The 27,376-nt window shown below is 46.1% G+C and overlaps 2 protein-coding genes and 1 long non-coding RNA gene across 3 annotated transcripts in view; 1 reads left to right on the top strand and 2 right to left on the bottom strand.

The window, feature by feature from the left end:
• Positions 1-3,205, top strand: part of LOC119295468 (factor of DNA methylation 1-like) — a 7,176-nt gene extending 3,971 nt beyond the window's left edge. The window contains exons 5-8 of the mRNA XM_037573885.1: positions 29-118; positions 209-496; positions 584-796; positions 2,723-3,205. Of these exons, the coding sequence (XP_037429782.1) occupies positions 29-118; positions 209-496; positions 584-796; positions 2,723-2,950 (819 nt within the window). The 3' untranslated portion in view covers positions 2,951-3,205. The remainder of the gene's footprint in view (positions 1-28; positions 119-208; positions 497-583; positions 797-2,722) is intronic.
• An 11,861-nt stretch (positions 3,206-15,066) lies between these two features.
• Positions 15,067-19,595, bottom strand: LOC119293471. The gene is made up of 2 exons (XR_005143073.1): positions 19,145-19,595; positions 15,067-15,237 (listed from the first exon to the last, which is right to left on the bottom strand). It is a non-coding gene; the product is annotated as an uncharacterized LOC119293471 (long non-coding RNA).
• A 5,705-nt stretch (positions 19,596-25,300) lies between these two features.
• On the bottom strand, positions 25,301-27,326 carry LOC119295467. Its single transcript, XM_037573884.1, has one exon. The coding sequence runs from the start codon at positions 26,847-26,849 to the stop codon at positions 25,476-25,478; it is 1,374 nt and encodes a 457-aa protein (XP_037429781.1). The 5' UTR covers positions 26,850-27,326; the 3' UTR covers positions 25,301-25,475.
• Between the last annotated feature and the right edge of the window lie 50 nt (positions 27,327-27,376).

The following is a 27,376-nucleotide window of genomic DNA, read 5'->3' as shown; positions in this document are numbered from 1 at the left end:
TCATGTCAGGTTGTTGTGGTGAATACAGAACGAGATCAAAGCAAAGTATCTTAAGATGGCAACGTCGGAGCAACAGAAGGCAGATGAAAATGTGCTGAAGCTTGTGGCAAAACACAAGGTTTGTGCCTTACTATATATTGTTTTACTTGAGGTTTTGAGATACTAATATCTATGACTATCTTCCTGTGCTGAAAATGGCAAACTGCAGAGGGAGAAAAAGGCTGCTCTAGATGAGATTATCAAGTTAGAGCAGAAACTGGATGCCAAACAGAAGCTTGAGCTAGAAATAAAACAGTTGCAGGGAAAATTGGAAGTGATGAAGCATATGCCAGGTGAAGAAGACTCTGAATCAAAGAGAAAAATAGATGAACTTAGTGCCGAGCTTCAGGACAAGTATGATGAAATGGATGCAGTGGAAGCACTCCACCACACTCTGCTTATGAAGGAAAGGATAAGCAACGATGAGTTGCAAGATGCTCGGAAGAAGCTAATAGATGTAAGTTATCTCATCGATTGAGTACTTGCATTTGTCTAGTATTATGTTTGAATTACATTTCAAAGCTATCTATTGCATATGCTGCAGGGTCTGCGGGATGTTACAACTGCCCGAGCAACTGTAGGCGTTAAAAGAATGGGTGATCTTGATCTGAAATCATTTGCTAAGGCTTGCAAAGGTAAAATGTCAGAAGAAGATGCAGAAGTAACTGCTTCCATTCTTTGTTCAAAGTGGGAAGAGGAGATTAAAAATCCAGAATGGCACCCTTTTAAAGTTATCATGGTCGAGGGCAGAGAGAAGGTAGTAATATCTTCGCTCTTGCTTTTATACACTTGATGTTCTCTAATAGCTTGTATCTCGAGTTACCAATTTCACATTGAATTTCCTGTTCTGCAAACATTAGCTCGGTTCATCTATTCATAAGTAAATTGTGGTGAGAGCTAAAAATTGGAGACACAAAGTTTAATTTACTGCCCTGCATATTCTTACATTAATCTAAAGGGACAAAAGTAGCAGAAATTCTCACATTAATAATGGAAAGGGAAAAATACCTAATCTGTTGATCAAAAGTATTATCAACCATAGGTAGCGAGAGAAAGAATATTCCATAATACAAACATTGGACTTACCGAGTTAAGGGCTCCGGTAGTGTTATCATTTCTGAATCTTGCTGTGTTTGAGTCTGACCCAAAAACATTAGTTACATTACTAATCAGGTCCTTTCTTTTTCCTCCATCTGTTACTTCCTTGGTCCTTCATTACATGCAAATAAGAGTGGAGGAAACAAGAAAACGTCAGCCACCAATTGTAACCAGCCAAGGGGCTATATTCTTGTGTAATTTAAATAATGTAGTTTTTCATGGGAGTTATAAATATCTTGTTTTTCATGGCATGGTCTCAACTGTGGATGTAAGCTACCGCACGATATCTTTTACAGCTAACCAATTAGAAAGTCAATTAGGCTATGCCATAAATAATTTTTCTTTTGTGCAATAGCAAATATTGGATGCTTGATGAAGGAATCTGAAAAATTAGCCATATGTATCTACTCCCTCCTTCCATCTATATAAGGCCTAATGTGTTTTACAAGAACGCCTTTGACTATTGACAAGATTAATAGTACATGACATGCATAATGTGAAAATTATATCATTGAAAGCTCCTTTCACATACGAATTTGACGGTATGCCTTGTGCAAGTTGCATGTCATATATTATTGCTCTAACATTTGGTCAAAATTAGCCTCGAAAAACGCATTAGGCCCTATATAGATGGAAGGAGGGAGTATGCTTGTAGTGAATGTTGGATAAGTTTCATTTACTTGATTTAGCAGCTTGTGGAGAGCTTGGTCATATGCATATATTTGTGCAACTTCAATGCTAGGAAGCAAGATTTTTGAGTTCCTGTGTGCAAAACCTTATGTTGATGTTAGCTGCTCTTGATTGAGATTTATAGCATCTAATTAAATAAATGGTGACTTGTATTTATTCAAGACTCTCTTTCTTCCATTTGTTGCTTTTCTTTGAAGCTGATGGTCAGTTCTATACCAGTTAAGTTATATTTAATTTGCCAGCTTTTTGGAAAGATAGTACATCTAGCATTTGCTCATGGAGTAACCAAACTTCTTACCGATAAAAAGCTTGCCACTCAGTACCCACATTGCCGGATGCTAATAACTCCCCCTCTCCTAGAAGTTTATGATAGGGACGCTTTATGATATTCCTTATAGTCAATTAAAAGTTGGTTCTCAGTTCCTAGCTTGGTTAAGCTGGACACAACGTGTCTTGGCTGTTGGAATTTGACATGATACTTGATACATGGAGCTCAAAGCCCTCCTGCCATCTGCAAACAATGTTTCCCCCCTGAACTTTCTGTAGCATACTTGTTCCACATGCATGGAAAGGTCATTGTGTATGTATATTTGATATACTAGTTTATTAATGCAGCCATGCATTACTATGTAATGAAGCAGGCGTGTCTTACATTATTTCACACACATAAATTATTTTTGCTCATCCATGTTTTGTTATACTGTGGCAGCATTTAGACACTACATAGCTCCTGTATGAATACTTTGCTAAATTCACAGCACAAGATCGTTGATCACTGTCTGTCTTAGGCATATTTGTGGAGCGTGCAAAGTTTTGAAGCTTTTGGTGCCTGTTTTGTCTTACATGTTTAAAATGTAGTAGTATGTTTATCTAATGGTGTGTGCGTTCATGTTAGGAAATTCTCCGTGAGGATGATGAGAAGCTGCAGGAACTCAAAGAAGAGCATGGTGGGGAAGTCTATGGGTTGGTGACAAAGGCTTTGCTTGAAGTGAATGAGTACAACCCTAGCGGCCGCTATTCTGTGCCGGAGCTGTGGAACCACAAAGAGAATAGGAAGGCAACCCTGAAAGAAGTGGTCCAGTACGTGCTGAGGCAGTGGCGCACACAGAAGCGGAAGCGCTGAGCCCAAGTACCTAGGTTCCTGAAGCAGTGAAGTAGTGAAGTAGAAGTGTATTAACGTTATCTTGTGATGAACTCATGAATGTTGGTGATGGTTTAGCTGTGGATCATTCAGCCTGGCCCTGGCCCTGGTTGGTATAGCATCGACATGGATGCTAGTAATTGGAGATTTCGAACTGCCCTGTTCCTGATAATGTATTTTGCACCAAGCTATGAAGTAACTGTTGCTGAAATGATTTCAGCGACAGTTAATTCCGAATGGAGTTAGTAGTATGAATGGGCTTGTTGGAAACATGAGCCCGAGTACTAGTATTGGTTAGTTATATAGCAGGAGAATAGATTGGCGCGTGATCGTGTTTTATAACCCACCACCGAAGGCAAGGATTCCTTCATTCAGAGCTAAAGTTTCCATCCATCAGTTCTTTTTCAGTTGCCAGAGAATTATCTCTTGCCACAGAGCAACTAGGTACTCCACGGTTAGAACAAGCCACACACTCACAGCAATGTCACAACGGCAGGGTGTACCACCGCCGTGTGACTACCAGGGACCAGGTCCAAGTGTAGCGAGTGCGTTGGGTCCACTTGTAAGGCCAGCTGGCCAGTGGCAGCGTGCGTGCGTCGTGTACTTAAGCCCAGGGTGGGCGCGTGTGTTGGACAGGCTGGTAAAACTGAATCTGAAATCCTCACCTAACCTGTTCCCTCTGCTCATCCCCTTCCTCACGCAACTCATCCCCTCTCCCGGCTGCTCCACCTACTCTGGATCGGCCTCCAATCGAGATCGTGGTGTGACAATTGGTTATCAGAGCCATCGAATCCTGCCCAAATTTTTTTTCTCCGCTGCTCCGAGATCCTCCTGGCCTCGATCTGTAACACCCACCATCGCGGGTGCGACTTGCTCCGGCGACTCGCCCAAAATCCCCGATGGGGTTTGATCGGTTCGGAGAGGAGCAATGGCACCTTCCAAGCCCTCAGTCCAGACGCGACAGCTGCTGTCCGCCATGGACGACAACACAAGCACTCTCAAGTCTCTCATGGAGAGCATCATCTCCCGCCTCGACAAGCAGAAGGTCGACAGCGACAAGCGACTTGAAGCTCAGGCCGCCTTCAACGCTCAAGTCTCGCAAGATCCGCGGGCTCTCTCCAAGCAGGTGGATCTCACCCAAGCCAATGTCGACGACACGCGCAAGGCGCTCGAGCGGTCGCCATCGCCGCACGGATCGGGATCCACCACCGTCATCAACCCCTTTTCACCACCACCACCACCACCACCCCTGTGTCCTGCTCCCGTCCCACAACATCATCCACAAGGGCCACCGCCACCCCCTCGCCTCGAGGACCAGCGACCCCCACTGCTGCATACGCCGCATCACCAACCAGCACAGGTGCATCACCACCAGCATACCGACGGCTACATCAAGCCCCCCAAGCACTGAAGGAAATATGCCCTAGAGGCAATAATAAAGTTATTATTTATTTCCTTATATCATGATAAATGTTTATTATTCATGCTAGAATTGTATTAACCGGAAACATAATACATGTGTGAATACATAAACAAACATAGTGTCACTAGTATGCCTCTACTTGACTAGCTCGTTGAATCAAAGATGGTTAAGTTTCCTAGCCATAGACATGAGTTGTCATTTGATTAACGGGATCACATCATTAGGAGAATGATGTGATTGCCATGACCCATTCCGTTAGCCTAGCACTTGATCGTTTAGTATGTTGCTATTGCTTTCTTCATGACTTATACATGTTCCTGTAACTATGAGATTATGCAACTCCCGTTTACCGGAGGAACACTTTGGGTGCTACCAAACATTACAACGTAACTGGGTGATTATAAAGGAGTACTACAGGTGTCTCCAAAGGTACATGTTGGGTTGGCGTATTTCAAGATTAGGTTTTGTCACTCCGATTGTCGGAGAGGTATCTCTGGGCCCTCTCGGTAATGCACATCACTATAAGCCTTGCAAGCAATGTGACTAATGAGTTAGTTGCGGGATGATGCATTATGTAACGAGTAAAGAGACTTGCCGATAACGAGATTGAACTAGGTATTGGATACCGACGATCGAATCTCGGGCAAGTAACATACCGATGACAAAGGGAACAACGTATGTTGTTATACGGTTTGACCGATAAAGATCTTCGTAGAATATGTAGGAGCCAATATGAGCATCCAGGTTCCGCTATTGGTTATTGACCAAGAATAGTTCTAGGTCATGTCTACATAGTTCTCAAACCCGCAGGGTCCGCACGCTTAAGGTTTCGATGACAGTTATGTTATGAGTTTATGAGTTTTTATGTACCGAAGGAGTTCGGAGTCCCGGATGAGATCGGGGACATGACGAGGAGTCTCGAAATGGTCGAGACATAAAGATCGATATATTGGACGACTATATTCGGAGTTCGAAAAGGTTCCGAGTGATTCGGGTATTTTTCGGAGTACCGGAGAGTTACGGGAATTCGCTTGGGAGTATATGGGCCTTATTGGGCCATACGGGAATAGAGGAGAGAAGCCGAAAGGAAGGAGGCGCGCAGCCCCCATCTGGTCCGAATTGGACAAGGGGTGCGGCCCCCCTTTCCTTCCTCCTCTCCCCCTCTTTCCCCCCTTCTCCTACTCCAACAAGGAAGGAGGGAGTCCTACTCCCGGTGGGAGTAGGACTCCCCTTGGCGCGCCCCTCCTAGGCCGGCCGCCCCCTCCCCCCTTGCTCCTTTATATACGAGGGCAGGGGGGCACCTCTAGGCACGACAACACAAGTTGATCTACGGATTGTTCCTTAGCCGTGTGTGGTGCCCCCCTCCACCATATTTCACCTTGGTCATATCGTTGCGGAGTTTAAGCGAAGCCCTGCGCCGGTAGAACATCATCATCGTCACCACGCCATCGTGCTGACGGAACTCATCCCCGAAGCTTTGCTAGATCGAAGCCCGGGGATCGTCATCGAGCTGAACGTGTGCTGAACTCGGAGGTGCCGTACGTTCGGTGCTTGGATCGGTCAGATCGTGAAGACGTATGACTACATCAACCGCGTTGTCATAACGTTTCCGCTTACGGTCTACGAGGGTACGCGGACAACACTCTCCCCTCTCGTTGCTATGTCATCACCATGATCTTGTGTGTACGTAGGAATTTTTTTGAAATTACTACGTTCCCCAACAGTGGCATCCGAGCCTAGGTTTTATGCGTAGATGTCATATGCACGAGTAGAACACAAGTGAGTTGTGGGCGATACAAGTCATACTGCTTACCAGCATGTCATACTTTGGTTCGACGGTATTGTGAGAGCGGCCCGGACCGACATTACACGTACGCTTACGCGAGACTGGTTTCACCATTACGAGCACTCGTGCTTAAAGGTGGCTGGCGGGTGTCTGTCTCTCTCACTTTAGTTGAACCGAGTGTGGCTACGCCCGGTCCTTGCGAAGGTTAAAACAACACCAACTTGACAAACTATCGTTGTGGTTTTGATGCGTAGGTAAGAACGGTTCTTACTAAGCCCGTAGCAGCCACGTAAAATTTGCAACAACAAAGTAGAGGACGTCTAACTTGTTTTTGCAGGGCATGTTGTGATGTGATATGGTCAAGACGTGATGCTATATTTTATTGTATGAGATGATCATGTTTTGTAACCGAAGTTATCGGCAACTGGCAGGAGCCATATGGTTGTCGCTTTATTGTATGCAATGCAATCGTCCTGTAATGCTTTACTTTATCACTAAGCGGTAGCGATAGTCGTAGAAGCATAAGATTGGCGAGACGACAACGATGCTACGATGGAGATCAAGGTGTCGTGCCGGTGACGATGGTGATCATGATGGTGCTTCGGAGATGGAGATCACAAGCACAAGATGATGATGGCCATATCATATCACTTATATTGATTGCATGTGATGTTTATCCTTTATGCATCTTATCTTGCTTTGATTGACGGTAGCATTTTAAGATGATCTCTCACTAAATTATCAAGAAGTGTTCTCCCTGAGTATGCACCATTGCCAAAGTTCGTCGTGCCCAGACACCACGTGATGATCGGGTGTGATAAGCTCAACGTCCATCTACAATGGGTGCAAGCCAGTTTTGCACACGCAGAATACTCAGGTTAAACTTGACGAGCCTAGCATATGCAGATATGGCCTCGGAACACAGAGACCGAAAGGTCGAGCATGAATCATATAGTAGATATGATCAACATATTGATGTTCAGCGTTGAAACTACTCCATCTCACGTGACGATCGGACATGGTGTAGTTGATATGGATCACGTAATCACTTAGAAGATTAGAGGGATGTCTATCTAATTGGGAGTTCTTAAGTAATATGATTAATTGAACTTAAATTTATCATGAACTTAGTCCTGGTAGTATTTTGCAAATTATGTTGTAGATCAATAGCTTGCGTTGTTGCTTTCATATGTTTATTTTGATATGTTCCTAGAGAAAATTGTGTTGAAAGATGTTAGTAGCAATGATGCGGATTGGATCCGTGATATGAGGTTTATCCTCATTGCTGCACAGAAGAATTATGTCCTTAATGCACCTCTAGGTGACAGACCTATTGCAGGAGCAGACGCAGACGTTATGAACGTTTGGCTAGTTCAATATGATGACTACTTGATAGTTTAGTGCACCATGCTTAACGGCTTAGAATCGGGACTTCAAAGATGTTTTGAACGTCATGGACCATATGAGATGTTCCAGGAATTGAAGTTAATATTTCAAGCAAATACCCGAGTTGAGAGATATGAAGTCTCCAACAAGTTCTATAGCTAAAAGATGGAGGAGAATCGCTCAACTAGTAAGCATGTGCTCAGACTGTCTGGGTACTTCAATCACTTGAATCAAGTGGGAGTTAATCTTCCAGATAAGATAGTGATTGACAGAATTCTCTAGTCACCATCACTAAGTTACTAGAACTTCGTGATGAACTATAGTATGCAAGGGATGACGAAAACAATTCCCGAACTCTTTGTGATGTTGAAATCGATGAATGTAGAAATCAAGAAAGAGCATCAAGTGTTGATGATTGACAAGACCACTAGTTTCAAGAAAAGGGCAAAGGGAAAGAAAGGGAAACTTCAAGTAGAATGGCAAACAAGTTGTCACTCCCGTGAAGAAGCCCAAAGTTGGACCTAAGCCTGAAACTGAGTGCTTCTACTGCAAAGGAAATGGTCACTGGAAGTGGAACTACTCCAAATATTTGGTGGATAAGAAGGATGGCAAAGTGAACAAGGGTATATTTGATATACAGGTTATTGATGTGTGCCTTACTAGTGTTTATAGTAGCCCCTGAGTATTTGATACTTGTTCGGTTACTAAGATTAGTAACTCGAAACAGGAGTTACAGAATAAACAGAGACTAGTTGAAGGGGAAGTGACGATGAGTGTTGGAAGTAGTTCCAAGATTGATATGATCATCATCGCACACTCCCTATACTTTCGGGATTAATGTTAAACCTAAATAAATGTTATTTGCCATTTGCGTTGAGCATGAACATGATTTGATCGTGTTTATTGCGATACGGTTATTCATTTAAAATTAGAGAATAATTGTTATTCTGTTTACATGAATAAGACCTTCGATGGTTATACACCCAATGAAAATAGTTTGTTGGATCTCGATCATAGTGATACACATATTCATAATATTGATGCCAAAAGATGCGAAGTTAATAATGATAGTGCAACTTATTTGTGGCACTGCCGTTTGGGTCATATCGGTGTAAAGCGCATGAAGAAACTCCATAAATGTGGATTTTCGGAATCACTTGGTTATGAATCATTTGATGCTTGCGAACCGTGCCTTTTGGGCAAGATGACTAAAACTCCGTTCCCCGGAACAATGGAACAAGCTACTGACTTATTGGAAATAATACATACCGATGTATGCGATCCAATGAGTGTTGATGCTCGTGGCAAGTATCGTTATTTTCTGACCTTCACAAGATGATTTGAGCAGATATGGGTATATCTACTTGATGAAACATAAGTCTAAAATAGTTGAAAGGTTCAAAGAATTTCAGAGTGAAGTGGAAAAATCATCGTAACAAGAAAATAAAGTTTCTACGATCTGATCGCGGAGACGAATATTTGAGTTACGAGTTTGGTCTTCAATTAAAACAATGTGGAATAGTTTCACAGCTCACGCCACCTGGAACACCACAACGTTATGGTGTGTCCGAACGTCGTAACCGCACTTTATTGGATATGGTGCGATCTATGATGTCTCTTACTGATTTACCATTATCGTTTTGGGGTTATGCATTAGAGACAGCTGCATTCACGTTAAAAGGGCACCATCTAAATCCGTTGAGACGACATCGTATGAACTATGGTTTAGAAGTAAACCTAAGCTGTCGTTTCTTAAAGTTTGGAGTTGCGATGCTTATATGAAAAAGGTTTTCAACCTGATAAGCTCGAACCCAAATCGGAGAAGTGCGTCTTCATAGAATACCCAAAGGAAACTGTTGGGTACTCCTTCTATCACAAATCCAAAGGCAAAACATTCGTTGCTAAGAATGGATCCTTTCTAGAGAAGGAGTTTCTCTCGAAAGAAGTGAGTGGGAGGGAACTTGATGATGTAACTGTACCTGCTCCCTCATTTGAAAGTAGTTCATCACAGAAATCTGTTCCTGTGACTACTACACCAATTAGTGAGGAAGTTAATGATGATGATCATGAAACTTCAGATTAAGCTACTACAGAACCTCGTAGGTCTTACAGAGTAAGATCCGCACCAGAGTGGTACAGTAATCCTATTCTGGAAGTTATGTTACTAGACCATGACGAACCTACGAACTATGAAGAAGCGATGGTGAGCCCAGATTCCGCAAAATGGCTTGAAGCCATGAGATCTGAGATAAGATCCATGTATGAAAACAAAGTATGGACTTTGATTGACTTGCACAATGATCGGCGAGACATTGAGATTAAATGGATCTTCAAGAGGAAGACGGACGCTGATAGTGTTACTATCTACAAAGCTAGAATTGTCGCAAAAGGTTTTCGACAAGTTCAAGGTGTTGACTACGATGAGAGTGTTTCACTCGTATCTATGCTTAAGTCTGTCTGAATCATGTTAGCAATTGCCGCATTTTATGAAATCTGGCAAATGGATAAACAAAGCTGCATTCCTTAATGGTTTTCTTAAAGAAGAATTATATATGATGCAACCAGAAGGTTTTGTCAATCCTAAAGGTGCTAACAAATTGTGCAAGCTCCAGCGATCCATCTATGGACTGGTGCAAACATCTCGGAGTTGGAATATATGCTTTGATGAGTTGATCAAAGCATATGGTTTTATACAGACTTTTGAAGAAGCCTGTATTTACAAGAAAGTGAATGGGAGCTCTGTAGCATTTCTAATATTATATGTGGATGACATATTGTTAATTGGAAATGATATGGAAATTCTGGATAGCATGAAAGGATACTTGAATAAAAGTTTTCAAAGCAAGACCTCGGTGAAGCTTCTTACACATTGAGCATCAAGATCTATATAGATAGATCAAGACGCTTGATAAGATTTTTCAATGAGTACATACCTTGATAAATTTTTGAAATAGTTCAAAATGGAACAGTCAAAGAAGGAGTTCTTGCCTGTGTTACAAGGTGTGAAGTTGAGTAAGACTCAAGACCCGACCATTGCAGAAAATAGAAAGAGAATGAAAAGTCATTCCCTATGCCTCAGTCATAGGTTCTATAAAGTATGCTATGTTGTGAACCAGACCTATTGTATACCTTGCTCTGTGTTTGGCAAAGGAATACAATTTTGATCTAATAAGTAGATCACTGGACATGGGTCAAGAATATCCTTAGTGAGGACTAAGGAGATGTTTCTCGATTATAGAGGTGATAAAAGAGCCCATCGTAAAAGTTACAACGATGCAAGCTTTTACACCAATCCAGATGACTCTAAGTCTCAATCTGGATACATATTGAAAGTGTGAGCAATTAGCTAGGGTAGCTCCGTGCAGAGCATTGTGGACATAGAATATTTGCAAAATACATACGGCTTTGTATGTGACAGACCCGTTGACTAAATTTCTCTCACGAACAAAACATGATCATACCTTTGTACTCTTTGGGTGTTAATCACATAGCGATGTGAGCTAGACTATTGACTCTAGTAAACCCTTCGGGTGTTGGTCACTTAATGATGTGAACTATTGGGTATTAATCACATACAGATGTGAATATTGGTGTTAAATCACATGGCGATGTGAACTAGATTATTGACTCTAGTGCAAGTGGGAGACTGAAGGAATTATGCCCTAGAGGCAATAATAAAGTTATTATTTATTTCCTTATATCATGATAAATGTTTATTATTCATGCTAGAATTGTATTAACCGGAAACATAATACATGTGTGAATACATAGACAAACATAGTGTCACTAGTATGCCTCTACTTGACTAGCTCGTTGAATCAAAGATGGTTAAGTTTCCTAGCCATAGACATGAGTTGTCATTTGATTAACGGGATCACATCATTAGGAGAATGATGTGATTGACATGACCCATTCCGTTAGCCTAGCACTTGATCGTTTAGTATGTTGCTATTGCTTTCTTCATGACTTATACATGTTCCTGTAACTATGAGATTATGCAACTCCCGTTTACCGGAGGAACACTTTGGGTGCTACCAAACGTCACAACGTAACTGGGTGATTATAAAGGAGTACTACAGGTGTCTCCAAAGGTACATGTTGGGTTGGCGTATTTCAAGATTAGGTTTTGTCACTCCGATTGTCGGAGAGGTATCTCTGGGCCCTCTCGGTAATGCACATCACTATAAGCCTTGCAAGCAATGTGACTAATGAGTTAGTTGCGGGATGATGCATTATGTAACGAGTAAAGAGACTTGCCGATAACGAGATTGAACTAGGTATTGGATACCGACGATCGAATCTCGGGCAAGTAACATACCGATGACAAAGGGAACAACGTATGTTGTTATGCGGTTTGACCGATAAAGATCTTCGTAGAATATGTAGGAGCCAATATGAGCATCCAGGTTCCGCTATTGGTTATTGACCAAGAATAGTTCTAGGTCATGTCTACATAGTTCTCGAACCCGTAGGGTCCGCACGCTTAAGGTTTCGATGACAGTTATATTATGAGTTTATGAGTTTTTATGTACCGAAGGAGTTCGGAGTCCCGGATGAGATCGGGACATGACGAGGAGTCTCGAAATGGTCGAGACGTAAAGATCGATATATTGGACGACTATATTCGGAGTTCGGAAAGGTTCCGAGTGATTTGGGTATTTTTCGGAGTACCGGAGAGTTACGGGAATTCGCCGGGGAGTATATGGGCCTTATTGGGCCATACGGGAATAGAGGAGAGAGGCCGAAAGGAAGGAGGGCGCAGCTCCCCTCTGGTCCGAATTGGACAAGGGGTGCGGCCCCCCTTTCCTTCCTCCTCTCCCCCTCTTTCCCCCCTTCTCCTACTCCAACAAGGAAGGAGGGAGTCCTACTCCCACCGGGAGTAGGACTCCCCTTGGCGTGCCCCTCCTAGGCCGGCCGCCCCTCCCCCCTTGCTCCTTTATATACGAGGGCAGGGGGGCACCTCTAGGCACGACAACGCAAGTTGATCTACGGATTGTTCCTTAGCCGTGTGCGGTGCCCCCCTCCACCATATTCCACCTCGGTCATATCGTCGCGGAGTTTAGGTGAAGCCCTGCACCGGTAGAACATCATCATCGTCACCATGCCGTCGTGCTGACGGAACTCATCCCCGAAGCTTTGCTGGATCGAAGCCCGGGGATCGTCATCGAGCTGAACGTGTGCTGAACTCGGAGGTGCCGTACGTTCGGTGCTTGGATCGGTCGGATCGTGAAGACGTACGACTACATTAACCGCGTTGTCATAACGCTTCCGCTTACGGTCTACAAGGGTACGTGGACAACACTCTCCCCTCTCGTTGCTATGTCATCACCATGATCTTGTGTGTACGTAGGAAATTTTTTGAAATTACTATGTTCCCCAACAAGCACGACTTCCCCCGGTTCGACGGCAGCGCCCCCTACTTGTGGTTGGACCGTTGCCGCGCCTACTTCGACCTCTACCACGTCCCACCGTCCACATGGGTGACCACGGCGACGTTGTACATCGAGGGGCAGGCGGCGCATTGGCTGCAACTATTTCGACAAACACATAGCGGCCTGGCGTGGGAGGCGTTCTGCGCCGCGATCACCGAGGAGTTCGGCGTCGATGAGTTTGAGCTCGAGATGCACAAGCTCCTCCAGCTGCGTCAGAGCGGCACCGTGGGCGAATACCGCCAGGCATTCGACACATACATGTATCATCTGCTCGCGCTCGACCCGTCGCTCTCCACCAAGTTCTTCGTTACCCAGTTCCTTTTGGGGCTCAAGGACGAGCTGCGAGCGGCATTTCGACTCCAGGCACCGACAAGCATCACCCGGTCGTCGGTCCTGGCGCGGATTCAAGAGGAGGAGTTGAACACACCACGGGCGCGTCCACGCCCACAACCTCAAGGTCGCCCTCCGCCAGCACCCCCGGCGCGCCCTGGAGCGGCACCGCGTCAACAACCGGACGATTACAACCACGAACGACAACTGAAGGAATTTCGTCGCGCCAACGGTCTCTGCATCAAGTGTGGCGATCGGTACAGCCGCGAGCATCGCTGCAGCCAACAGGCGCAGCTGCTCACGATCCAAGTGGGAGCCTATGGAGAAGTGCTCTCCGACGACACCGTCCACGCGCCCGACCTGCTCGACGCACCGGAGCAACCAGTTCCGCCACCAGAGTGCTGTACAATCTCCGCGCACGCATTGGACGGCTCCGAGGCACCCAACACCATCCGCCTTCGGGCCCTGGTGGGCAACCAGGTCATGCTACTGCTGCTCGACTCCGGCAGCACGCATAGCTTTGTCAGCAAATCCTTCGTGGACAGGGTTGGCGCATCCACCCAGGAGATCGCGCCACTCGAGGTGCGTGTGGCCAACGGGGATCGCCTCAGCTGCTCACGTCAAGTTCCAGAGCTCAAATGGTGGATGCAAGGGCACACATTCTCCACGCCCATGTACGAGCTCGACACCGGTGCATATGACGACATTCTCGGCATGGACTGACTTGCCAAGCACAGCCCTATGACATGCCACTGGCAAGACAAGTTCATCTCATTTGTCCACAACGACAAAATGGTGACTCTCCAAGGTGTTCGACCCAAGACGACGACCACCCTTGCCGCAGTGCAACCAGCCGAGCTCTGCAAGCTCATCGCCGGCAATGACATCTGGGCCATGGCCATGGTCGAGATGCAATCAGCGGCGCCCAAGTCTCGCAAGCCATCCCTGACACCAATCAGCGATCTTCTGGAAGAGTTCACCAACGTCTTCGCCGCGCCAAAGGGCCTCCCTCCGCATCAACAGTATGACCACGCGGTCACCTTGGAGGACGGGGCGCAGCCAACAAACGCTCGTCCTTACCGTTACTCACCTCTCCAGAAGGACGAAATTGAGCGGCAAGTTAAAGAGATGCTTGATGCCGGTGTGATCACTCATTCAGTCAGCCCGTACGCCACGCCGGTGCTGCTCGTGAAGAAGAAGGACGGTACCTGGCGATTCTGCGTCGACTACAGACGCCTCAATGACGTCACAGTGAAAAACAAGTTTCCCTTGCCGGTCGTCGATGAGCTTCTGGATGAACTGGCCGGCGCCGCCTACTTCTTCAAACTGGACTTGCGAGCAGGGTACCATCAAATTCGCATGCGTGAGGAGGACGGACACAAGACAACGTTCAAGACGCACCACGGCCACTTTCAGTTTCGCGTCATGCCGTTCGGGTTAACCAATGCCCCCGCAACATTCCAGTGCTTGATGAATGCCATCTTCGCCAAGTATACGCGTAAGTTTGTCATCATATTCCTTGACGACATTCTCGTTTTCAGTGAGACCCTGGAAGAACACATCAAGCACCTCCGCCTCGTCCTCAACCTGCTCCGCGAGCATCAGCTGTACGCCAAGTTGTCCAAGTGCTCGTTTGCCCAGGACCACATCGACTACCTGGGTCACATCATCTCCAAGCAGGGTTATCTCTTGCCACGGAGCAACTAGGTACTCCACGGTTAGAACAAGCCACACACTCACATCAAGCACACCTCATCCTCATGCAAACACAGAGTAGCAACTTGAGGTAAACATTACAGCACTCACTACAGAACCATCAGATATTCAGGTTAGCAATCCAAAAACGTGTGCCTGCCTGCATTCATGCGCCGCGTCGTGTGTGTTGACTGTTGAAGACCTCAGTTGCGAGCGCCTATAATTGATGTAACAACAAAATACAGCCTGATTAGAACGAGTGAAGATGTAGTCCAGCAGTAACACATAGCAACAGTCAGAGTGTAGCAATAAAATCAGGCTGTACATTTCTTCAAGCGATTAAGTTCTTAAAGCTGAGCCACACTACATAACAATATATAAGATGGATTACTGGATTCACTAAGCAAGGTAGATTATTCAGCTAGTGTTGTCGACTGAAATGCCATACATAGTGTGCTAATAGCCTCACCAGGAGTTGACTCCCGGTAGCCTGAACTAAACGCCTGTGCGGGATCTCCTTATATCAATTAACAGAAGGTGTGCACACGACATGAAGCAAGTTGGTTACAGAAGCCATCTCATACGAGGCTAGATTCATCAATACCAGCAAGTATGGTACTGACAGGCGCTAACTAAGGATCTGTCGATGATCTTCAGAAATGAAATGCAAAACACAGAAAGTAGGCCACCTCAAGAAGATGGATTGCTCGATCTAGAAGTACTGTAGCTAGGGTTCTTAGCTAGCCGGGGGACAACCCCTTGCACAAGAGATGGATCTCACCGACCCCGAATGGTGCTTAAATAGCAAGGGAAAGTAGCTAAAAAGTAATAAAGCAGAGAAGCAGCGAGGCATAAAGTTTGGTAACAAGTGGGCCAGATTATGTAACAATATATATGATGAGTTAGTGGGTTCACTAAGCAAGGTAAATTATTCAGCTACTGTAGTGGGTACGCTAACAGCATCACTAGAAGTTAACTTGTAGAAGCCTGAAATAAACAATGGTGTGGGATCTTATATTAGTAGATAGACAAGGTGTGTACACAACATGTAGCAACTTGGTACAGCAGCAGCCACAAGGAACATAACTAGACATAACAGGGTGCTTGAAAACTGTGACAAAACAGAGTAATGCGCAGAAAATATGAACATACAAGAAGCAGAGCAATCATTCAACAAAATGTGTAGTAGCTTTGTGCAAAGTGAAAACTGAGAAACATGCAACCCCTAGTATTCTGAATGTCAAGGCTCACAGTTGGTCAACTATATCTAGTTGTCATGCAATTGAAACTTTAAAGATATAGCATTCCCAGAATTCATGCTAACTCAATCAACTCTCTCGAAACAGGCTTTCGCCCCGCTTTATATATAAAAGCAACAACCGAACAAAGTACACGGCCGAACGATACAAGGTGGAGAGGTAGTCCTCTTACAAAGCCGATCCCAGAATAAACGGATCACCAATGGTACCGACGAAAAAGCATAGGAGGACCCGAGTACAACGCTACGCTACGCCCTATACACCTAAGCTCCACGACAACGCCCTCAGGAGGGATGCCGGCGCCAAGCGTCGCCGCTATCGAGTCCACAATGGACAAAGGTTTTCACCCGGAACCCGGACACGGATGGGAACACCACGACGACATCTTCAATAAGAGAGTGGCGCCCTCGAGCGTCATCATCGTCGGCGCCAGAGCGCAGAGCTTTCGCCCGGTAGTTCTCGCGTGTCACCACGAGGTCTTCAGAAGAAGCATGACGAGCTCAACTCCCCAGATCTGGATCGAGGCGCCCCCACGGAGACCGAGAGCCCGCCCGAGCTACCTTGCGCCAAGCCCCACACGACCAAGAGACAATGCTACCACCGCCGCCATGGTGCCCGCTAGAGAGCCAACCATGTGGACCACCTTCCAGGGCCACCGCCCTGGCATCCATGCCACGAGACAAAGCCGACCGTCCGCTTCACCGTGCGCAAACCGCGGTTGGAGAAGCCCGGCATCAGCCCCCAGGCCAGGGTCAGCGCCACCACCGTAGGGGCACCCACGCCTAAAGTCCCCTCCTATCTAGGTGGACCGGGAGGGGGGGGACATGGCCCAGTGGCTACCGACGGCCATCGTCGAGCCATCAACTTAGACGATGCCAAATCCGCGGCCTACGGCACATATTCTGATTGCCGGCACAAATGTTGTCCTGACCACCACCGTCACGATCCTTCATCAACGCCATAATGAGAAGACGCCCCCCAATCGAACTACAAGCTCCCATCTTGACCGGAACAAAGGCGCCCCAGAGCCGTGCACCGACTCCAGGGCAACCGAACGCCGGACGCCGCGCGAGGAGCGACGAGCCCCATGCAGGAGTACCGCGTCAAACTCCCGCACCGGAGGCCAGTCCGCGTTGCCGGCCAACTACCAGCCAACGCAACCAGGGGGCGGATGCCGCCCCATCAGATCTGGGCATCCCGGATCCAGATGAGAGGCCGCCAAGGCAGCCGGCAGTCCGGCTGCCGAGTAGCCGCATCCACGGTGCCAGCCCTGCGCCCCCTCGGCTCTCCACGCATCGTCCTGCCCCCGCCGCCCGAGACCAAGGCGTCCACCGTCCACCCACTCACCTTCCTCCACCCGCCCGTGAGAAGAGCCGCCGGCTACCTTGCTGCCAGCAGCCGCCGTCCGACGCCCAGGAAGCGCTAGGCCGCGCCGCCCACATCCCTCATTGCATCATCCCCTCACGCGCCAGATCCAAGCCGCTAGAGCTCGCCCCGCACGATCCTCCACCGTCCACGCCGCCACCACGCCAGCGGCCTCTAACGCACCCGGGCGGCGTCGCGCCGTGGCTCCCGCGCCGCACCTCTGCCTACGGGGGATCGAGAGGGCCCCGCAGCCGCCAGCCCGGGCGAGCTTTGCCCGGCCAGACCCTCTGGCGGCGACGGGAGAGGAGGAGGGAGGGTGGGGAGCTCGGCGGCGGCCACCTAGGGTTCCCTCCCCGGCACCGTGCGGGGGCGGCGCGGGAGGGAGAGGGAGAGTACAATCAATCAACCCTGTTGGTGTTGCCTCCTACGGTGAACTTAATTACGCTACTCAATCAACTAGAAGTTAGTAGTTTCCATACTTGCACATAAAGCTTCATATATCATAATCGAAGAACTCGGGGAAACCACGGAGTGAAATACACTGCTAGATGGTCATGACAAATCATGATGACAGGCATTACGCAACCAGCAAGCAATAAAACATGCTGCCATATGGTCATGTTGTACAAACTACTAGTTACCACAACAATTCAAGCTAATCATTCTACTAGAATCTGAGAACTACCCAATTTTCAGAACCACATTATGTAAAAGTATATATATGATGACTTAGTGGGTTCGCTTAGTAAGGTAAATTATTCAGCTATTGTAGTGGACTGAAATGCTGTAGTACGTTAACAGCCTCATGAGAAGTTAACTTGTGGAAGTCTTAAATAAACAATGGTGTGGGATCTTATATCAGTAGATAGAACATGAAGCAACTTTTTCTCAAAATAAAAACATAAAGCAACCTGGCAGAGCAGCCACAAGGTGCATAACTAGATATAGCAGGATGCTTGAACACTATGAAAAAACAGTATATCCGCAGAAAACATGAACGTACAAGAAGCAAAGCACTCAATCAATGAAATTTATAGTAGATGTGTGCAAACTTCAAACTGAGAAACATGCGACCCGTAGTATTCTGAATGTCAAGGCTTATAGTTGGTCGACTATATCTGGTGGTCATGTAGTTGAAACTTGAAAGGTATAACATCCCCAAAATTCATGCTAAATCAATAAACCTAGTTTCCATAGGTGCACATAGAGCTTCAAATTTCAAAATCCAGGAGAGTAAAATGCACTGCTAGATGGCCATGACTCATGATCAATCATGATGACAGGCAATATGCAACCAGCAAGCAATAAAAATCATGCTGCCAGATGGTCATATTGTACTACTAGTTACCTCAGCTATTCAAACCAATCATTCTAGCATAATCTGGGAACTAGCCATATTGCCTGCCTGGAATGCACTCAGTTCAACAGATTACAGTTCACACATTCAGTGACGCAAGATTGCAAAGTGAAGAATGGAAAGATGGGATCTGAGACACGTACCATGGAGTAGATTGGGCATGGATGCTGGTCAGTTGGTCGGCCGTTTCGTTTCGTTGAGCAGCTGGCGGGCATGCTGCCATTGGAGTTGGGAGGGGTGGGTGGGTATGAGGGGGAGGAGGTCGTGGACGTCCCTGGCAGCGAGGAGACGGAGAAGAGCCAGCTCCGCGCCCTTGAGGTTACGCGCCGCCGCCGATGCAGGTGGTTGAGGCCGAGGATGCAGTGCCGGCGTGACCTCGAGCCACTTAGGGTTACGGCTCGGTCGGTTCGATTCGGCTCGGTCGGAACCGAAACGTGCCGGTCGGCTCGAACCACTTGAGGTTACGCACACGCGGGGGTTTGGGAGCAGCCACGGTCGCCGGCCGCCGGAGCTCGGAGAGGCAACCGGACAGGAACTAAAAAAAAAAGATAGTAGAAGAGAAGAAAATGGTTGGGCTCAATTAGCCCGGCCCAAGAAAAAAAAGGCCTCCTGAGAGAGAGAGAGAGAGAGAGAGAGAGAGGCCAGAGAGACGAGGAGGTGGCCGTTAAATTCAGTTCGTCCCCGCCCTCCCCGCGTACTCGTCGCTCGAAACCTTCTTCCTCCTCCCACCTCCGTCCCAACTCCCAACGCCACCGTGCCGCACTGCGACTACCCCCACCGGAAGCCAGCCAGCCACCGCACCGCACCCTCCTCCCCATCCACCCTAAACCACCTCGTGCTCCCTCCGCAAGCCCGCATCCTCTGCGATGAATCAAGTTGGCCAGCGGCCACCACCGCCGGTGCCGGAGCCACGCCCACCGCCGCCGATGGGGAGCTGGATCAGGATCTTGCGCTCGGTGGCCTCTTCATTGGGATTATCTCTCCGCTCTCTCATGGTGCTACTTTGGCGCGCATGCCGCTTACCGGCGGGCCAAGACGAGGAGGAGCACAATGAGGCCAAGAACAAGAACAAGAAGCAATCAACGACAGATGGCCAGGACGATGAGGATCGCCAGAGGAGGATGGAGAGGGAGGCCAGGAATAAGGCCAAGGCGGAGGCCGAGGCGAAGGCCAAGGCGGAGGCCGAGAAGACCAAGGCGGAGGCGGAGGCGGAGAGGCAAGAGAAGGAGGCCAAGAAAAGGAATGAGGAGGAGGAGGCGGCCAAGAAGGAGGTGGAGTATGCCAGGAGGAAGAAGGCAGAGACCAAGAAGAAGGAGGAGGAGAAGCTTGCCGAGGCCATCAAAAAGGACAAGGAGAAGAAGAAGGAGGAGACGAAGAGACGGCAGCGGGAGGACGCCGCGCGGAGGAAGGAGGAGGCCAGGATGGAGGAGGAGGACAGGCAAAGGAGGCGGGAGGAGGCCCAGAGGAGGAAGGAGGCGGACAGGAACAAAGATGAGTATGAGGTACGATCGATCATGCGCTTGCTCGTTCCTTTTGCCATGAGTTCAGTTTCTGAAGATTTCTCCTTTCTGCTCCTGTGCTCGTTCATCAGCGTGTTTTGACCGATCATCAGCGTTTAGGTAGGTTTAGATCTCTGAAAAAAAACTGATGTTTGCTGTCACAATAATGGTAGAATAGTTTACTGTCATATTACAATTTAAAATCCCGTGCCATGTTTTAGTTTCTGAAGAATTGCCTGAAAAATGCCCACCTCTGCTCTGCTTATGTATGATGCAGAGGGTGTTGATTCTTTGTATGGAATTTTAGCTAGTGTTCAATCTTGATGAAGTGACCGTTCTAAGGATAAATCACCACCGCTAAGCCTGCCTGAAAATCTTTGGTCATTTGAAGACGGGATTTATCAGATAGCTGTTTTGGTGAAGAATGTGTATCTTTCCGTAGTGTTTGATCATATTGTGACGATGTAGAGATTTCCGTAGTGTATCCTTTTGTTTGAGCCTTTCCGAAGACCAATTGCCCATTATGTTTTATAGTTTGCTGCATTTTTGTTGCTCATAGGCATGCAATTAACTGACTGGTTTTGAAAACTGTTTGACTGTTGTAGATCGAGAGGGACGCTCACAGGAGCTTTTGGGATATAAACCTTAGCAGCCTCAAGGATAATCGAATGACCGTGTGTATGATCTGCTACTTTGAAAAAAAGGACTATAAGTATGGATGTAACGACGACCAGGTAGCGTTTTTCTCTGGACTTTCTAGTTGAGTGTGGTAAACTAAATTTAGGGACTAATCTTGTTTTTTCTTTGTTTGTTTCTTTTCAGAAGGATCGCCATATCAGAAATCTTCACAAAGCGGGAGTGGAACACTGCAAGAAACCGGGTTGCTTTGTGATTGCCAAGGACAAGAGCCAGCTAGGGAAGCACCGGTACTATTATCATGGCATCAGCAAGTAAAACGGTATATCCTCTGCACTTCGTGAAGACTATGCTCTGCTTAGCATGAAGGGCTGCCCTTGTTATAGCCTTTAGAATTTGCAGGAATCTCTTTTGAGAATTTTGTACAAATATTGTGAACACTCTCTCGTAATAAATTTTGAGACTAAATGCCATTGATTTTCCTTTCAGATTGGTCATCATATCAGCAAATCGCACAAGGGAGTTGGGATTGAACGTTGCAAGAAAAAGGGCTTCCTTGTTATAGCCAAGGAGAGGAACATCTTGCTCCATAGTTTGGTGCTTCTGTAGGTCTCACGGTTTGAGCAAATGAGCCCCAACTGTTTGGTGCTTCTGTAGCTGAGTGATAGCATTAGTTTTTACTCTGCTTCACATGAGACTTCTGTAGCGAGTGCTAGCATTAGTTTTTACTTTGTTTGGAGAATTTGGTACGAAAATCTTGTGAATGGCCTTTGGTGATGAATGCATGTACGAAATTCACTATGACAACCAATGCAATCGAATTGCAGTATACATGTCAAAGCTGGGTTCAATTCTGGGTATGTTTTTAATCATGTTCTGTGATGTAATTTGTTGTTCCAATCCTAGCATTATACTCCCAGTTTTTTTGCATGGTGTAGCAGTACACTCATAAGAACTAAAAAGCATCAGTCTTCAAATAAAATCCCTTTTTTGCAATCTTCTGAATTGTTAGCAATCCTCTGCTTATGTCTCATGTTAACTGTATTTATATGCAATCTTATCCCTACTAGCAGCTAGATTTGCACATGTGGTAATCATCTGCAATGTTGGCCTTAAAATAAAGACGCTGCAATTTGGTAATCATCTGCCTCATTTCATTTGATACACAGTCTAGATTAGTCAATGATGTGTGCAGGGATCCCTGTTTGTTTGTGCCGCGCAGCAGTATTCTGGTCTGCTTGTGATATACTCCCTCTGTCCCAAAATTCTTGTCTTAGATTTGTCTTTTTTGAAAGAAGTCTTAGATTTGTCTAGATACGGATGTATCTAATACTAAAATGTGACTTGATACATCCGTATCTAGACAAATCTAAGACAAGAATTTGGAGATGGAGGGAGTATTCAGCAATAAACTGATAAACTAGCGTACTGGGAGCATCAGGCACAACATATGCTTGTCCCTTATTTCCACCCAGCATGTTTAGTAATCTTCTGCCTCATGTCATTTCGTATGTAAATTTTGTATTTACAGTGACAACACTTCTTTTCCCACAACAAAAATAAACCATGTAAATTCAGAACCAGCCAGAATGATCTGGCCTTTACATAATGTCTCTCAACTAGACTTGACCAATCATAAGAACTAAAAAGCATCAGTCTTCAAATAAAATCCCTCTTCTTGCCAGCCTTCGATCGAACAGCATTTGGCGCATGCAACAGCTTGCCTACGCTTGCACTTAGAAAAGACACGCCATTTCTGGTAGTGGTATAGACACACCATGCCAGTGTATTCGCTTGTTTTCCCCAACAGCATCATCAAGATCTAAGAGGTTTGTTACTGCTGATGCTCAACATCTTTCATACACCTCTATCACCAAGGCATAAGCGTTCTTGGTAGAGCAAATTCTGTGCATATGTGGCTTGAACCTGCACAATGCCCCATGGCATGTGTAAGTGGGAATCGATAAAAAAAATTATAGTATTATGGAGTGTAGTATTTCGATGAACAGCACACCATTCAATATTTACTAGACATCTATCCAATCTTTTGTAAGTGCTGAAAACATCTTGTTAGTCCAAGTATAAGGAGGCTGTTTTACAAGATCGCAGAAGATATGAATTGTGTAAATCCACGTCAAAGCAACCACGTTGTTTCATAAGCAGGGGTACTTTTTCACTGGTCTACATTATGAGATTCAGATGTCCCATACAAAAGTCAAGTTGAACCAAACCATCATTCACGAGAAATGATCATTCAAATCATTAGTTGTGATCCCTGTAGATTTCAATTTTAAGATGAAGATTACCTACATTGTGAGGCATGGGTTGACAAAACGCGGTGGGCATCGTGGCCCCTTGTTCAACCTCAACATGAGATCCGATTCATAGCCGCCTAGGCGCCTTGGAATCTGATGGCAACAGTTTTTTTTTGGCAGACTGCACCAACTTGAAATTGTAGTGGCTTGAACCTGCACAATGCCTCCATAGCATGTGTAAGTGGGAACCGATTAAAAAGATCTACTATTATAGAGTGTAGTATTTCGATGAACAGCACGGCATTCAAATATTTACTAGACATCTATCCAATCTTTTGTAAGTGCTGAAAACATCTTGTTAGTCCAAGTATAAGGAGGCTGTTTTACAAGATCGCAGAAGATATGAATTGTGTAAATCCACGTCAAAGCAACCACGTTGTTTCATAAGCAGGGGTACTTTTTCACTGGTCTACATTATGAGATTCAGATGTCCCATACAAAAGTCAAGTTGAACCAAACCATCATTCACGAGAAATGATCATTCAAATCATTAGTTGTGATCCCTGTAGATTTCAATTTTAAGATGAAGATTACCTACATTGTGAGGCATGGGTTGACAAAACGCGGTGGGCATCGTGGCCCCTTGTTCAACCTCAACATGAGATCCGATTCATAGCCGCCTAGGCGCCTTGGAATCTGATGGCAACAGTTTTTTTTGGCAGACTGCACCAACTTGAAATTGTAGTGGCTTGAACCTGCACAATGCCTCCATAGCATGTGTAAGTGGGAACCGATTAAAAAGATCCACTATTATAGAGTGTAGTATTTCGATGAACAGCACGGCATTCAAATATTTACTAGACATCTATCCAATCTTTTGTAAGTGCTGAAAACATCTTGTTAGTCCAAGTATAAGGAGGCTGTTTTACAAGATCGCAGAAGATATGAATTTTGTAAACCCACGTCAAAGCAACCACGCTGTTTCATAAGCAAGGGAACTTTTTCGCTAGCCTACATTATGACATTCAGATGTCCCATGCAAAACTCAGGTCGAACCAAACCATCGTTCACGAGAAAATGATCATTCAAATCATTAGTTGTGATCCCTGTAGATCTCAATTTTAAGATGAAGATTACCTACACTGTGAGGCATGGGTTGACAAAATGCGGTGGGCATCGTGGCCCCTTGTTCAACCTCAACATGAGATCCGATTCATAGCTGCCTATGCGCCTTGGAATCTGGCGCCAACATTTTGTTTCCTATTTTTTTGGCAGACTGCTATAACTTGAAATTGTAGTGGAGTATTGGATCCCCAATGAGCATGAGATGGCTTGCTTGCTGTCTCAGAAAAAACGCTAACACTACATGTTTTCATGAGCATGCCAACAAATATGCCGGCCACAGTAGCGTTCGGTGTAAATTAAAGATTCTAAGCTGTTTCGAGTGACAATCTTCCTCCTTTTCAATGTAACTCGCCGAAATGCTTGCCAAAGCATGAAAGAACCATATGAAGTAGCCCAGGAGCAAAAAGTGTAATTACATATAGCGTTCAAATAAAATCTTCAAAGTTATCTTCAAACATGGTCAGGGATTAGCAATTGCACTGACAACATGTGCCGATAATATTTAGAAAATGATGTCACGTCCAATAGCTAGTTAATGCAGAACATCCCAATTAAATAAATGATTCAAGCACAATGAAAGCATCAGAAAGACTACCTCTGTAACTTTTTATAAAACGTTTTTATAGTCTATGACAGTGTCAAAAAACGCCTTATATTAAGTTACAGAGGGAGTACATAATATCTCATACAGAAGAGAATAATAGACCATTCTAACAGATGGTTATCACATGGCTTGTTAGGGGGGGTATCAAACAAACAAGAACAGAAAACGGATTTGTTGTAGAGCACCATTTCCATTCCTAATATTTATTTTCCGGTCATAGTTTCATTACAGCAAACAATATACGAAAAAAGAGATAGACTGAACATGCTTCCGTTGTCATAGCATCTGCCCGCAAAAGAATGGCAAACTTGGTCGACAGACCCCATAATCAAGGTACATAATTAAGAAAAGCTACCTATTCGTACAATGACAGATTCAACACTGTAAGACTGGGTGTTAACCATATGGGACTCGGCCAGCTGCACCAAAGCGGGGACACAATTTCCTCCCTACTGCCATCTTCAAGGTTGAGAACACCTATATCCCGGGGATTCGTCTTATACATCCAATTATATTGCTCAGCATCTGCGAAATAGACACAATTTGCCTTCACTTGCGGATATTCTTCAGCACTAAGGCATATAGACTGGTTACGCCCAAGAAACAACACGTTATGATGCAAGCTATTTATTTCCACAAGCTCTTGTGCTTCCATATCGACTTTGTGTAACAAGATTTTATTAGTTTTAACTATGAGCTCCTCATAGCCCGCATCTATGAGTTCAGCCTTCCTGCAAACTTGCAGCAGATCACCCCATGGAGCCTGAAGAAGGTAGAATTCGCCCCTGTACTCAGAACTGTGAATGGCAATCTCATCTGCAATTATATTCCTCGTGGCGGTAGGACCAGTGAGGTCAAAAGCATCCATTCTTCCGGCTCTTGTGGATGCATACAATAGACCATCCATGTAGATGCATTGATCATAGTCCCAATCCGGCGTCAGCAAGGTCCACTTACAATCTCCTACCCTTGCAAACGAAAGCTGACATCCTGGACCATGGATGAGAACCACAATGTAGCTTCCTGTGGATGGATCCAGAAAGATAAATACCCTGATGTAGACATGGTAACGAAGCTTGTCGGGAGCATGGGGGAACATTTTGGGACCAACCATTTCGGGGTCTAAGTCCGGATCGTAAAGTTGCTGCCGCAATATATACATAATAACTGTGCCTGCATTGTCAAAGATTGGCTCTACATAACCAATGGTGACCACCGACGGGAGAGCAATCTGCTGGCCAGTGACCGGATTGATAAGATGTAGCTCAGACTTGTCATCCGCGGTAACTAGCCAACCATGTGATGACCCAATAATATACCTGCTGCGGATGGGTGGATCCGGGAGAGTTAAATTGTAGACCCTCTTCTCCGCGAGGCTGTAGAGACAAGCTACGTTCTCACCAGCAGATTCAGAGGTGTAGAGGAGGCAAGGCGTCTGAGGACGTTTGTACAGCTCAAGCTGGCTGCAGAGGCTGGTACAGGCGGAGCGCCAGGAGGAGCTGACAGAGGCAGCACGCATGAGGTCAGGTATCTCCAGGAGTGAAAATATGTCCATCAATACATCCTGCGGCAGCTCCGGCGAGTTTCTCACCACAGTTTCAGTTTCCATCGCTGGTGAGACCTTTCTGAATTTCCCCAATGAACCGGGAGAAAGAGACAGGAGCTTAGGCAAAATTTTCAGGCCAAAATGAGCAAAGCTCGTTATCCTGGCTACGCTACAGACCTCCATTGGAGCAATTGCAAAAGCAGGTCTTGTGGGAGAAGAGTTGCTTCAGCGGCAAACCAATTGAACTTGCTTGAAACTAATCTGAGAAGAAGCACACCGAGGGCTGGCTGCACTTATATCCAAACGAGCCGAGGCCTCACCTGTGATCCGATTAGAAGAAGGGAGTCCGGATCCAAGGAGGAAACGGCCGGGACTTGTTCCGTAGAAACTCCGAAAAGATCTGGAATTCGAATCCGAGCAATTACTCCACTGCGCCTCGTATGCCCCCCAACGACGGGAGAGGAGAACCAACTAATTGCCCGCCGCTGTGTAGCCAGACGGTAGCGCCGGCGAGCTTGGGCTTCGTCGGCGGCGGTAAATGGGATGCAGGAGGCGGGGTGGTATTAGCAGTGGAAGGTGGCGGTGAGAAGGTGCTTGGCTCCGCCGTCTTCGTCGCAGGCGGCTGCGTTGTGGGGGCAGGTCGCCTTTGCACAGGTCACAGAGAGGGCGTCTGTTTTGCGACTGTGCGCCGTTCTCCGCGCGAGCGATCC

Source organism: Triticum dicoccoides, chromosome 4B (assembly GCF_002162155.2).
Source record: "Triticum dicoccoides isolate Atlit2015 ecotype Zavitan chromosome 4B, WEW_v2.0, whole genome shotgun sequence".
Classification (NCBI taxonomy): Eukaryota; Viridiplantae; Streptophyta; class Magnoliopsida; order Poales; family Poaceae; genus Triticum; species Triticum dicoccoides.
The sequence above is the reverse complement of the archived record's forward strand: the minus strand, read 5'-3'. Positions and strand labels throughout refer to the sequence as shown.

Excerpts from the sequence above, each read along its gene's own strand:
- LOC119295467 (XM_037573884.1), bottom strand. The coding sequence starts at position 26,849 with ATGGAGGTCTGTAGCGTAGCCAGGATAACGAGCTTTGCTCATTTTGGC.